At 41.0% G+C, this 15,364-nt stretch overlaps 1 protein-coding gene across 1 annotated transcript in view; it reads left to right on the top strand.

Moving 5' to 3' along the window:
* Positions 1-15,364, top strand: part of LOC126236619 (alpha-1,2-mannosyltransferase ALG9) — a 155,349-nt gene that overhangs the window by 8,784 nt on the left and 131,201 nt on the right. Inside the window, exon 4 of the mRNA XM_049946059.1 lies at positions 13,910-14,023. Coding sequence (XP_049802016.1) covers positions 13,910-14,023 — 114 coding nt within the window. The remainder of the gene's footprint in view (positions 1-13,909; positions 14,024-15,364) is intronic.

The following is a 15,364-nucleotide window of genomic DNA, read 5'->3' as shown; positions in this document are numbered from 1 at the left end:
TTAAACAGGTTCGGTATTTGCTCTTGTTGATTTTCAAGCAAGAAAAACTTTGTTCATAAACATACATCGATCCAAATATGGGGAATATTTTGCCTGCAAATTTCTTGGTACATGGAAATCTTTCATCTCACAAAGATTTATAAAAGTCAACTAAAGTTACAGCACTAAACATTTGTTTCACTGCGTGATCTGCCTGCATGTCAATCAGTTAAAGTTGCAGCTCCTGCGGTGCAGTGTCAATATCAGCAGTGATGGGATATGATAAAACATTAAATTGAGGCTCAATTTTCTTAAAATCCTGAAATCTTATAGTAAACTCAGCCTCTAAACTCTGCAGATAATCTGTAATCTTAGCTGAAACACTTCCGGGTACTTTCTGTTTCCCTAGTAAAGGAAAATGACAAAATTTGCCTTCATTTGCTTGACTTGCAAACAGACCTAGTTTTGTTTTAAATGCTTTGACATATGCCACATCGCATGAGCAAACAACCCCTTCCCCTGCAATGTCACATTCAGCTCATTCAGTTTTTCAAAAATATCAGCTGCAAACATCATCTCATATCTCCACTCTTCACATCCTATTTTTGCAACAAAATCATGAGATATCTCCATAGTGTCCAGAAATAAAACAATTTCATTCTGTAATGCCCAGACTCTTTTTAATACTATGCCCAAGCTCAACCACCTCACACTGTTATGGTAAATTACATCTTCATGTTCTGACCCCACCTCAAGAAGAGATTTGAACTGTCTGTGATGGAGTGCCCTTGCTCTGATTGTGTTCACAACACCAACAACAGGATCTACCACATGCTTTAAGTCTAGTGCAGTCTTGCAGAGGCTTTCCTGATGTAAAATACAATGAAAATCCAAAATATCACTGTCTGTGTCTTCGGCTTGTAACTTATTTTTTCTCACAGAAAGCTCTGGCCCCATCTGTTGTAATGATTACCATTTTGTTCCAGGATAAGCCACTTGTTTCCACACAATTAACAACACATTCTAATAAGTCCTGACCAGTGGTTCTATCTTTCATGGATACTATACCAAGTAATTCCTCGGTGATGACGAAATGTTCATTAATTCCACGGATAAAGATGAGTACTTGTGCAGTGTCTTCAATATCTGTCTTTCGTCCATTGCCAGTGAAAACCAAACAAAATCTTCGCTCACAGTATTTAGCTGGTCTGCAAGTTCGTCACTAATTAAATCAATGTGCCGCACTATAGTCCTCCTTGACAACGAAATCTTCTCAGATTTGGTTTTAACCTCAGGACACAATACACTTGCACTCTCCACTATGCACTGTTTAATAAACTCACCATCCGAGAAAGGTTTGTTTCGTTTAGCAAGGTTATAGGCGACCATGAAACTTGCTTCTGTTGCACTATTTTGAAGCGGTGTTTGCTTTGTAAATAACGCTTGTTGCTTCTTCAAGTGTGTCACGAACTCCACTGCTTTTATTTTTCGTTCTTCATCTGAAAGTTTGCAGCCAAAGTCACTGTGTTTTGTTTCGTGATGTCATTTCAGATTGTACTCCTTGAATATTGCAACTGTATCATGGCATAGTAAGCATGCGCCTTTATTTCCTGTATCATTAAAGAAATATTTGGTCATCCAGTCTTCATTAAACAGACGGCACTTATCACCGACTTTACGCTTCTTCTTAGGAGTCATGATTGCACTTAAGTAAAAAAAAAAAGAGAAGAAAAAATATTACATTGTACTGCTACACAGACAAAACATAAGTAAACCACCCGAAAAAGAAGAAAATTGCTCTGAATCTTGTACTATTCACTCGGCGCGGGAGAAATACAGTGCTCCCATCGGCCACGGCGTGGAGCATAAATTTGCGCCAATAGCAGGATGCACAGTGCTTTTTTCCATGCCCATGGTGGCTGATGGTAGTGCTCCCATAATCCACCGTGCCCACATGCAGCTAGGTTGGTTCGTGATTGTAGAGACATCTGTCGGTAGTACGCACTACCAAGTAGCGCAGACACTCACAGATTTTGTTAATCGTGCGGGGAAGGGAAATTTTGTTTTTCCTATGATTTTTGTAAATGTCTTGGCGGGCCACACAAAACCTGTGGGCCGCTATTTGCCCACCCCTGATCTGCTGTTCATAACCAATAAATTGTGGTCAGAGTCCACATCTGCCACTGGAAATGTCTTACAATTTATAACCTGGTTCCTAAATCTCGGTCTTGCCATTCTATAATCTATATGAAATCTTCCAGTGTCTCCAGGCCTCTTTCACATATACAACCTTCTTTCATGATACTTAAACCAAGTGTTGGCTATGATTAAGTTGTGCTCTGTGCAAAATTCTACCAGGCAGCTTCCTCTTTCAAACCATTTCTCCAGTCCATATTCACCTACTATTTTTCCTACTTTTCCTTTTCCAGCTATCAAATTCCAGTCCCCCATGACTATTAAATTTTTGTTTTCCTTTACTATCTGAATAATTTATTATATCTTATATTTCTTCAGTCTCTTCATCATCTGCGGAGCTAGTTGGCATATAAACTTGTACTACTGTGGTGGGTGTGGGCTTTGTGTCTGTCTTAGTTACAATAACGCATTCACTATGCTGTTCATAGTGACTTACCTGAGTTCCTACTTTTTTATTCACTATTAGACCTACTTGTGCATTACCCCTATTTGATTTTGTATTTATAACTCTGTATTCACCTATTCCTCCTGCCTCTGAATTTCACTAACTCCCACTATATCTAACTTAAACCTATTTGCTTCCCTTTTTAAATTTTCTAACCTACCTGGCCAAGTAAGGGATCTGAAATTCCACGCTTCACATTTACCCAAGAGGATGCCATCATCATTTAACCGTACAGTAGAGCTGCAAGCCCTCGGGAAAAATTACAACTGTAGTTTTCCCCTTGCTGTCAGCCATACCAGCACAGCAACGCCTTTTGGGTTGATGTTGCCCCCTGCACATACTGAAAAGGCTGCTGTCCCTCTTCAGGAACCACATGTTTGGGTGGCCTCCCAACAATACCTCTCTGTTGTGGTTGCACCTACAGCATGACTATCTGTGTCATTGATGCACACAAGCCTCCCCACCAACAGTAAGGTCCATGGTTATGGGTGGGAGCCCTCCATATACAGCTGTCGATAACTGCGAAATTGTTACTGGCACAGGATTTCGTGCATGAACTGACCTTTCAGTTAAGTCTGATAAATTTTCAATTGGTGGCCAAATCATTCGCTCAAATTGACCAGACTGTTCTTCAAACCAATTGCGAACAATTGTGGTTCAGGCACAGAGAGATGGTGCATCGATAAAAATTCCATTGTCGTTTGGGAACATGAAGTCCATGAATGGCTGCAAATAGTCTCCAGATAGCAAAACATAACTATTTCCAGTCAATGATCAGTTTAGATGACCAGAGGACCAAGTCCATTTCATTTAAACACAGCCCACACCATTATGAAGCCACCACCAGCTTGACAGTACCTTGTTGACAACTTAGATTCATGGATTGTGGCGTCTGCGCCACTCTTGAACTCTACCATCAGCTCTTACCAACTGTGATCAGGACTCATATGAGCAGGTCATGGTTTTCCAGTCCTCTAGGGTCCTTCCGATATGGCCACAAGCCCAATAGAAGCTCTGCAGGTGATGTTGCGCTGTTAGCAAAGGCACTCGCATCGGTCATCTGCAACCATAGACCATCAGTGTCTAATTTCACCACACTGTCATAACAGATATGTTTGTCATGTATCCCACACTGATTTCTGCAGTTACTGCTTGTATGTTAGCATTGTCAGTGCGTCGCACATGCTACTGCTCTCAGTCATTAAGTGATGAAAGCCGGCCCCTGTGTTGTCTATGTTGAGAGTTTATGCCTGAAATTTGGTATTCTCAGCACACTTTTGAAATTATGGATCTCCAAGTACTGAATTTCATAACGATTTCCGAAATGGAATGTCCCATGCGTCAAGTTCCAACTACCATTCTATGTTCAAAGTCTGTTGATTCCCATTGTGTGGTCATAATCACATTGGAAACCTTTTCATATGAATCATTTGAGTGCAAATGACAGCTCTGCCATTGCACTGCCCTTTCATACCTTGTGAATGTGGTACTACCGCCATCTGTGTATGTCCTTATCACTATTCCATGACTTCTGTCATCTCAGTGTATATCAAGTAGAGGGCCAATAAGGTCTCAAAGTTTGTTGCAGAAATTCCCACCTGATGTCAAGAGTTGATAGGCAAATCAGAACATTGTTTATACAACTCAGAATTTCCAACGTGCCAAGCAAACAAAATGGGAGCTCCACCAGGTCCTGTTACCACAGCAGCAAGCCACGTCTCTTCAAGAATAGTAAGGACTCTCGAGATGTTATCAGGTGGTGAGCCAGCCCTTAAGATTCAAAACCTGTTGCCCGGCACCAGATAGTACCATATGCCACAACAAATTCCAACAAACATCCTGTCCTTCTTTGAGTGACACGAGAGTCCCGCAACCCTCGCTCAAGTGGCTGTGCCACCCATGTAAGCCAGGGACTTAATTCTCTGAGTGGCGAGCGGAGTGCATCTTTATTCCCGGTGCTGTGTGCCTCAGCTGAAGTGACGTAAGTTCAGACAGACAACCCCTGCAATTTTTTAACAAATACCTTACTCAGTATCAAGTACAGTGGTCAGAGTTAAATAAAGTGGTGAGAATCATGTGTCCCACAATCTCCAGTTGTGACAAGGAGCAGATAGTGTTGGTTTATCAATGGAAGGAGGCAAGCCAGATGGCTTGTAACATTTCAGTATGTCTTGTATTTTCCACGTATTAAGCTGTCAGATCTTGTATAATTGTGAAATGATCCAAATTACTGACAAACGATATTAAAATGTTATGACTACAATAGTGCATGCCAGTTGGTTGTGAAGAGCATATCTTAAGATGAGAATATAATAATATTGTGAGAGGAGTATGACTGAGAAGTTGTGAAAACAATGGTAGATGTGAGATAATGAACAGAAGACCATGAGAGTATATAGGAAGAACAGAAAGTGTGTGAAATGTGAGGGGAGGGTCAAATACAGAACAGACTCTATGAATTTTTGGTTATGTCTTCTGTTCTGTGAAGACTGCAGTTTTTTCACTCATTTGTTCGCCCATAGGAATCATTCTGCACAGTTTACACTCTGGCAATATCATTTTACTTCTCTTTCACGGTGCTCCGAAACCCATCCCCGCGTAAATTTTGATTAATAATCAGCATTGGCAGCTGAAGGCTTCTGGCTTGAGAAGTCACCCTCATTCTGCCAACGGCAGTATCAGATACGGCAGAGGAGTGGACAGAGGTTCAGGGCACTCTCTTGTCCTTGGGGTGGGAAACTGCCCCTAAAGGCGGAAGAATCAGTAATGATGCATGAGGATGCAGAAGGCAATGGAAACCCCAGAATTAAAGACATATTATGTATTTCCACAGGACATATGTCCTGTAACTGGTTAAGTCTCATTGCCAAAAGAATCAGGAATAGTCCCCCATTCATATCTCTGGGAGGGGACTGCCAAGGGTGAGGTGGCCATGAGAAAAAGATTGAATAATCAATGAAATGATAACATTCCACGAGTCAGGGTGTGGAATCTCAGAAGCTTGAATGTGGTAGAAAATCTGAAAAGGGAAATGCAAAGGCTCAATCTAGATATAGTAGGAGACAGTGAAGTGAAATGGAAAGGAGTCAGGGATTTTTGGTCAGATGAGTATAGGTTAATATCAAAAGCAACAGGAAATGATATAACGGGAGTAGGATTCATTATGAATAGAAAGGTAGGGCAAAGAGTGTGTTACAGTGAAGAGTTCAGTGATAGGGTTGTTATTGTCAGAATTGACACCAAACCAACACCGACAATGACAGCTCAGGTATAGATGCTGATGTCACAAGCTGAAGAGATAAAGAAAGTAAATGAGGATGTTGAAAGGGTAATATGGTACATAAAGGGTGATGAAAGCCTAATAGTCATGAGGGTGCAGTTGTAGGGGAAGGAGTACAAGAAAAGGTTACAGGAGAATATGAGCTTGGGACAAGGAATGAGAGAGAAGAAAGACTGTTTGAGTTCTCTAATAAATTTCAACTAGAAATAGCAAATATTCTGTTCAATAATCACAAGAGGAGGAGGGTACTTGAAAAAGGCCGGGTGATACGGGAAGATTCCATTAGAGTACATCATGGTCAGGCAGAGATTCCAACATCAGATAGTGGATTGTATGGCATACCCAGGAGCAGATATAGACTCAGATCACACTGCAGTAGTGATAAAGAGCAGGCTGAAGTTCAAAAGATAATCAAGAAGAATCAATAAGCAAAAAAGTGGGATACAGAGGTACTAAGGGATGACGAGACATGTTTGACGTTCCCTAAGACTATCAATCTTCCCCCATGAACCATGGACCTTGCCGTTGGTGGGGAGGCTTGCGTGCCTCAGCGATACAGATGGCCGTACCGTAGGTGCAACCACAACGGAGGGGTATGTGTTGAGAGGCCAGACAAACATGTGGTTCCTGAAGAGGGGCAGCAGCCTTTTCAGTAGTTGCAGGGGCAACAGTCTGGATGATTGACTGATCTGGCCTTGTAACATTAACCAAAACGGCCTTGCTGTGCTGGTACTGCGAACGGCTGAAAGCAAGGGGAAACTACAGCCGTAATTTTTCCCGAGGACATGCAGCTTTACTGTATGATTAAATGATGATGGCGTCCTCTTGGGTAAAATATTCCGGAGGTAAAATAGTCCCCCATTCGGATCTCCGGGCGGGGACTACTCAAGAGGACGCCGTTATCAGGAGAAAGAAAACTGGCATTCTACGGATCGGAGCGTGGAATGTCAGATCCCTTAATCGGGCAGGTAGGTTAGAAAATTTAAAAAGGGAAATGGATAGGTTAAAGTTAGATATAGTTGGAATTAGTGGAGTTCGGTGGCAGGAGGAAGAAGACTTTTGGTCAGGTGATTACAGGGTTATAAATACAAAATCAAATAGGGGTAATGCAGGAGTAGGTTTAATAATGAATAAAAAAAATAGGCGTGCGGGTTAGCTACTACAAACAGCATAGTGAACGCATTATTGTGGCCAAGATAGACACAAAGCCCATGCCTACTACAGTAGTACACGTTTATATGCCAACTAGCTCTGCAGATGATGAAGAAATTGATGAAATGTATGACGAGATAAAAGAAATTATTCAGGTAGTGAAGGGAGACGAAAATTTAATAGTCATGGGTGACTGGAATTCGTCAGTAGGAAAAGGGAGAGAAGGAAACATAGTAGGTGAATATGGATTGGGGGGAAGAAATGAAAGAGGAAGCCGCCTTGTAGAATTTTGCACAGAGCATAACTTAATCATAGCTAACACTTGGTTCAAGAATCATAAAAGAAGGTTGTATACCTGGAAGAATCCTGGAGATACTAATAGGTATCAGATAGATTATATAATGGTAAGACAGAGATTTAGGAACCAGGTTTTAAATTGTAAGACATTTCCAGGGGCAGATGTGGATTCTGACCACAATCTATTGGTTATGAACTGCAGATTGAAACTGAAGAAACTTCAAAAAGGTGGGAATTTAAGGAGATGGGACCTGGATAAACTGAAAGAACCAGAGGTTGTAGAGAGTTTCAGGGAGAGCATAAGGGAACAATTGACAGGAATGGGGGAAAGAAATACAGTAGAAGAAGAATGGGTAGCTCTGAGGGATGAAGTAGTGAAGGCAGCAGAGGATCAAGTAGGTAAAAAGATGAGGGCTAATAGAAATCCTTGGGTAACAGAAGAAATATTGAATTTAATTAATGAAAGGAGAAAATATAAAAATGCAGTAAATGAAGAGGGCAAAAGGGAATACAAACGTCTCAAAAATGAGATCGACAGAAAGTGCAAAATGGCTAAGCAGGGATGGCTAGAGGACAAATGTAAGGATGTAGAGGCTTGTCTCACTAGGGGTAAGATAGATACTGCCTACAGGAAAATTAAAGAGACCTTTGGAGAGAAGAGAACCACTTGTATGAATATCAAGAGCTCAGATGGCAACCCAGTTCTAAGCAAAGAAGGGAAGGCAGAAAGGTGGAAGGAGTATATAGAGGGTTTATACAAGGGCGATGTACTTGAGGACAATATTATGGAAATGGAAGAGGATGTAGATGAAGATGAAATGGGAGGTAAGATACTGCGTGAAGAGTTTGACAGAGCACTGAAAGACCTGAGTCGAAACAAGGCCCCGGGAGTAGACGACATTCCATTAGAACTACTGACGGCCTTGGGAGAGCCAGTCATGACAAAACTCTACCATCTGGTGAGCAAGATGTATGAGACAGGCGAAATACCCACAGACTTCAAGAAGAATATAATAATTCCAATACCAAAGAAAGCAGGTGTTGACAGATGTGAAAATTACCGAACTATCAGTTTAATAAGTCACAGCTGCAAAACACTAACCCGAATTCTTTACAGACGAATGGAAAAACTGGTAGAAGCGGACCTCGGGGAAGATCAGTTTGGATTCCGTAGAAATGTTGGAACATGTGAGGCAATACTAACCTTACGACTTATCTTAGAAGAAAGATTAAGAAAAGACAAACCTACGTTTCTAGCATTTGTAGACTTAGAGAAAGCTTTTGACAACGTTATCTGGAATACTCTCTTTCAAATTCTGAAGGTGGCAGGGGTAAAATATAGGGAGCGAAATGCTATTTACAATTTGTACAGAAACCAGATGGCAGTTATAAGAGTCGAGGGGCATGAAAGGGAAGCAGTGGTTGGGAAAGGAGTGAGACAGGGTTGTAGCCTCTCCCCGATGTTATTAAATCTGTATATTGAGCAAGCAGTAAAGGAAACAAAAGAAAAATTCAGAGTAGGTATTAAAATTCATGGAGAAGAAGTAAAAACTTTGAGGTTCGCCGATGACATTGTAATTCTGTCAGAGACAGCAAAGGACTTGGAAGAGCAGTTGAACGGAATGGACAGTGTCTTGAAAGGAGGATATAAGATGAACATCAACAAAAGCAAAACGAGGATAATGGAATGTAGTCAAATTAAATCGGGTGATGCTGAGGGGATTAGATTAGGAAATGAGACACTTAAAGTAGTAAAGGAGTTTTGCTATTTAGGGAGTAAAATAACTGATGATGGTCGAAGTAGAGAGGATATAAAATGTAGACTGGCAATGGCAAGGAAATCGTTTCTGAAGAAGAGAAATTTGTTAACATTGAGTATAGATTTAAGTGTCAGGAAGTCGTTTCTGAAAGTATTTGTATGGAGTGTAGCCATGTATGGAAGTGAAACATGGACGATAACTAGTTTGGACAAGAAGAGAATAGAAGCTTTCGAAATGTGGTGCTACAGAAGAATGCTGAAGATAGTGTGGCTTCACCTGCCAGAGACTGCAGTCACTTGTGTGAGAGTTGCGTGAGCACGTGGGGGGTGGGGGTGGGGGGGGGGGGTGTTCCCCTTTACTGTTCAATCTGTACATTGAAGAAGCAATGGTGATGGTAATAAAAGAAAGCTTCAGAAGTGAATTAAAATTCAAGATGAAAGGATATCAATGATACGAGTTGCTGATGACATTGCTGCCCTGAGTGAAAGTGAAGAAGAATTATATGATATGCTGAAGGGAATGAACAATCTAATGGCCACAGAATTTGGACTGAGAGTAAATCAAAGAAAGACAAAAGTAATTAGAAGTAGCAGGAATGAGAATAGCAAGAAACTTAACATCAGGATTGATGGTCATGAAGTAGACGAAGTTTAGAAATTCTGCTACCTACATAGCAAAATAACTTACGACAGATGGGGCAAAGAGGACATCAAAAGCAGACTGGCACTGGATAAAAGGGCAGTCCTGGCCAAGAGAAGTCTACTACTATCAAACAGAGACCGTAATTTGAGGAAAAAATTTCTGAGAATGTACGTCTGAAGCCCAGCCTTGTATGGTAGTGAAACATGGACTGTGGTAAAGCCAGAACAGAAGAGAATCAAAGCATTTGAGATGTGGTGCTACAGGAGAATGTTGACAACTATGTGGACTGGTAAGGTAAGGAACACGGAGGTTCTGCACAGAACTGAAGAGGAATGGAATATGTGGAAAACACTGACAAGGAGAAGGGACAGGATGACAGAACATCTGTTAAGACATCAGGGAATGACTTCCATGGTACTAGAGGGAGTTGTAGAGGGGAAAAAAAACTGTGAGGAAGACACAAATTGGAATACATCAATCAAATAACTGAGGATGCAGGTTGCAAGTGCTAATCTGAGATGAAGAGGTGGGCACAGGAGCGGAATTAGTGGAAAAAAAAGCACCCAACTCATGATCATGAGTCTCCAACAATACAGGTGAAGGGAAGTGATGTTGAAGATCACACTAATATCTTCCAATACTCACGACTATCCTTCCCCTGACACCTATCCTCTCTTGCTCTTACTCCCTCCCTCCCCCCTCCCCACCTCTCTCTCCCTCTCCCCCTCCCCCTCCCCCCTCCCCCTCCCCCTCCCCCTCTCTCCCCCTGCCCCTCCCCCCTCTCTCCCCCTGCCCCTCCCCCCCCCTCTCTCTCTCTCTCCACATATTTTATTTCCATTAATAATCCAAAGTTCAATCACTGCCATTGAGAGCCATCTGTCTCCCTCTCTTCAACCTCCTAGTACTTCCCTGCCGTATTTTTGCCTCCATATTACCACACCTCTTTACCATCCCCACTCTGCAAGGTATTTCGGGAAAAACTATTTTGGATCTGTGTTCTCTAAATAACGCACTTCACTTAGATGGAGTTCTGCATCCCCTGTATAAAAAGGTAGACATCTACCTCAATTCTGTATTTATCAGGAGAATGTCAAATATTGAAGCTAAGAGTGAAAATATTAAGTCATTTTAGCTTTCAGGCTACTTTTGATGGGAGGCAAATAGAGAAACATTGGTTTAAAGAGAGAAATGTCATCCCATTAACATTGGAAATGGAACAGTTGTGAATAAGATGTTATCATACCAGATACTGGCCGTCAGTGTGTCAGTAAGGCCAGAGTGAACAAGTTCAATATCAACACAACAATTGTGGGTTTCAAATGTGTGGCATACCCTGCCTCTGTGGGCATGGAGGCACTTATCTTTCTACTTGTCCCCATTGAGACTGTACGAGTACTATTAGGATCTCAGTTCAGAGAACGGTGGTGCTATTAGATTCATTTGTTGTGAGAAACAATGTTTTGATCAGAGGTGTCACCACTGACTGTCACAGATTTTAACAACAGATAGATGGGGCATCATGCAGGAAACCACTCTCCAATCCAATTATAGATGACAGTAACTGGTGAACAGCTATGACATGTAGAATCACCATCTTCTTATACCGTATTCGTGCACCTGTACTCAGCACATGGTACTGGGAATGGAGATTAGTGTATCCACAGTAACTCCGCTATCGCACCCTTGAAGCATGGGTAAAAGTTATCTAGACTAATGAGCTACAGTAGACAATGGATGACATCAGTGGCAGGATATGATATGTTGAAAACCACATGTGGTGCTGCCACTCACTTGGCAACATGGTACTGTTTAGCTAGGTAGTGGATGTGTTCTTGTGTTTAGGATACTTACACAAGATGAAATGAGGCCACTGATATGTGTACCAGCAACTCACTGGCAAATGGGCAGGACCTGTTTCCTGATATTATGTGTATCTTTGCTTGTTCACAGCAGCCAACAGGTAATCTACTTTCAGCAAGACAATACATCAACTCCATTTCTCCCTAATTGCATCATAATCATTCATGTATCAGTCCACAGTCATGAATGAACTAGTACGTGCTAATCAGGTCATACGACCTCTTTCTAGTGTTTGCTTCTGGGAAACTGTCACGCTAGATATGCGTGATTTGGACAATAGCAAACTCCATGAATTGTGGGCAGAAGTGGAGTTTTCGTAGGTTCGGATGGCTTGTCAACATGCTTGGCGTCTCATGTGAAAACCATGCAGTGATGCACTGTTGCCATCAACGGGATGATAGAGCTGCTATGTTCCACAAGATAAATGTTTAATTCAGTTACTCATGTATGTAAATTTAGAAAATTGTGGTGATATGCTACAGAACAGGCTGTTTTGGTGTGATTGCCAGCCCACATGCTGCTGGGCACCTGTGGGAAAGGGTGGGCTAGCAGCTGAGGGGCTGGTAGTGAGAGAGTCTTGCTGTAGTGTGTGTGATTGTAGATGCCCTGGCAGAGAGCCAGCTGGCAGGGATGGCCAAGCACCTCTTGCATGTGCAGAACTCATGCAGTAGGGCTGCGTTACGGGTAGCGTATACTAGCTGCATCTGGCTGTGACAAGCTGACAGGGGCCTGTGTATGCTCTTGCTTCATGTGGTAGTGCTGGAACAGCCTGATATAGAACAGGAGAAATCAAAACATATTTCTATTTGAAAACTTTTTCCAACTCATAGTGGGGATAGTACAGCAACCAGTAATTTATGATGAAGAAACAAGCAGTCTTGGTTGCAGGGTTGTAATTGTTATTTATTTATCAGTGACATGTTTCATCTGATTCAGGAGTCATCAGATTGGCTGATGTTAGATGGTGTTAGGCACATGGGGTATTTTGTATGCTTGGTATCACCAGTGTCTAACATTATCTAATATCACCCAATCTGAAGATGCTTGAATCAGACGAAATGTGTCATTGGTAAATAAATAATACTTACAATCCTGCAACCAAGACTGTTTCTTCCCCGTATTTGTATTTGAAACTTCATGGCAGATTGAAACATTATGGTGGCCTGGGACTCAAATCCAGAACCTTATCCTTTGTGGGCAATGCTTCACTAACTGAGCTATCAAAGCAATTTCATAACTCACCACCACAGCTTTTATTTGACCAGTACCCCTCTCCTACTTTCTAAAATTCATAGAAGTTCTCTTGCGTACCTAACAGGACTAGTACTCCTGCAATGAAGGATGTTGCTGAGAAATGGCAAAGCCACAGTGCAGGGGTTTGTTTCCAGAACAAATCATTCACTCAGCAGCATCATGTGGTCTGTTTTGAAACTGTTTGGCAGACTAAAACTTTGTGCTGCCAGAGACTCGAACCCAAAACTATGCCTTTCACAGCTGGTGTTCTGCTAACTGAGATATACAGGCATGACTCATGACCTGTCCACTTGGATTTACTTCTGTCATACCTCTCCCTCATATAGCAAAATTTACAGAAGCACTCCCACAGACCTTGTGTGTCTAGCACTACTGAAAGAAAGGATATTATGGAGAAATGGCATAACAACTCTAATGTGCCAGGAAGTTTCAAAAAGATGCAACTCCACTGCACACTGAAAGATTCATTCTGGAAAGATTTCTCTGTGTTGTGGCTGAGCCATTTCTCTTGTGAAAGGTAAGGTTTCAGGTTTGAGACCCAGCCTGCACACAATTTTAATCTGCCAGGAAATTTCAGAACACTTCACACACTGCATCAGAATCAAAGATTCATTCTGGACTGTCTCTTTTCGATGATTTTGGGTTTTCTAGGATCTCTCTCTCTCTCTCTCTCTCTCTCTCTCTCTCTCTGTCAGCAAGTGAGACATTGAATGTGAGAGAAACAAGCTCTGTTATCAGTTGAAATGTCATGCAAAAAAGATTAAGTCAGTCATGATATGTTGTGAATTATAAACAAAGAAAAGAAAAAAATGAACAGTAAGTGTAAGAATATATATTAATGGCCAGAAACACGAAGAAACAATAACAATTATAACTTTTTCCCAGTCAAGCATCTTTTTATATTTTGATTCATAGGAGTTTTGTAACATTTCACACTTATCATTGAGTATACCGCTTCATTAAGGGATAATAAGCCAATATTTAAGAATGACAAGCTAAAATTTAATTCATGTTTGTGTTTTAGTTGTGGATTTTCCTTTTCAGGAGCGTTTGCCGTGAATTTGGAGTCCAGATTGGTCGTCTTATGTTGGCATTTATGATATTTAGTGCAGGAATGTTTATTTCTAGCACAGCATTCCTGCCATCTACCTTTTCAATGTGAGTAAAAATTAGAACAAATGTTGCATTTGAACATATGTAGTATTTCTCTTAATATACTCAAAACGTGAATGTGTTATCACTGTTTTTATGTGTAGTTCTAATGAAAAGCTTATCCCTTGATGAAATACATTATGTTATTCATATGCATCTAGATATAGTGTCAATAAAATTGTGAGCAGTTGCCTCATTAATTAATGAAAATGAAATGGAGGTTGGTAGGACATTTGCCAAGTAAAATGATGGGAGAGAAATGAAGATAATTCTCTGCTGGATTCTAAGAGTAAGGAAAGATCAGGACAATGACCTGATAGAAACTGAATAGATGACATTCAAAGACGTGCAAGAACAATATAAATGTGTATAGCTGAAGACAATAATGCACAGAAATGTCTACAGGAGGCCTTTATGTGGGAATCAGTGTAAATTGGCTGTTGTTGTTGTTGTTGTTGCTGCTGCTGCTGCTGCTGCTGCTGCTGCTGATGATGATGATGGTGATGATGACTTACTTTTTAAATATCTACTTGGCTGACATGATTGGTATATCCTGAGATCTACCTGCAGCTCTGAAGTATTAACATACACCATCTATCCAAAATGTTCTGAGATTGGTTTTATTCCTGGTTTATAAGCAACATCAACACAGTATGATGGTGGCAGCTTGCACAAACTGCTCTAAACCATGGATGTGCATTTGAACAGTCAGATTGTAAGCTTGTAGTGCTAAGTAGTGGACATGTGACCGTACTGTATCAACATTATGTCACAGACCGCAATGGAACAACATCTCTAAATCAATTGTTTAATAAATTCTCCAGAATATTTTGAAGAAGATAAGAGTGTGTACAAAGCTTGTCCCACTCATATTGACTCCTGAAAAAATATGAAGACACTTGGATGCCCAATGTGCCCCAATTGGATTGAAACCAAAACAGGGACAATTTTTTTCTGGAAAAAATCATCGTTGGTGACAAGACTTTGAGCTATCAGTATGAACATACCACAAAACAAAACAGTGCAGAAATTCATACGAATGGTCAATGCTTCGACAATGTAACTGACATTCAAAGCAATGTGATGCATGAGTTAAACAATGTACCAAAAGTGGAATTTTTTGTATGAATGTTCCATGTGTTGCACTTATCTGGGGAGAGCCAATGTAGAACACCTGAAGCTTAAAACCAGCTTCTTATCTTTTTTTCAATTTTTTTTAATCCAGTCTCGAACGTTTGGATCCACAAACATTTGTTGTACCATTTCATAAGTTCCTAACTGCATGTCAATGCAATAAAGAAGATGGTAAGAGGGTGTACACTTTGTAAAATATCAAAAGTTTGTGTG

The sequence above is a fragment of the Schistocerca nitens genome, chromosome 2 (assembly GCF_023898315.1).
Source record: "Schistocerca nitens isolate TAMUIC-IGC-003100 chromosome 2, iqSchNite1.1, whole genome shotgun sequence".
NCBI classification, from domain to species: domain Eukaryota; kingdom Metazoa; phylum Arthropoda; class Insecta; order Orthoptera; family Acrididae; genus Schistocerca; species Schistocerca nitens.
This window is presented reverse-complemented; position numbering and strand designations above follow the sequence as displayed.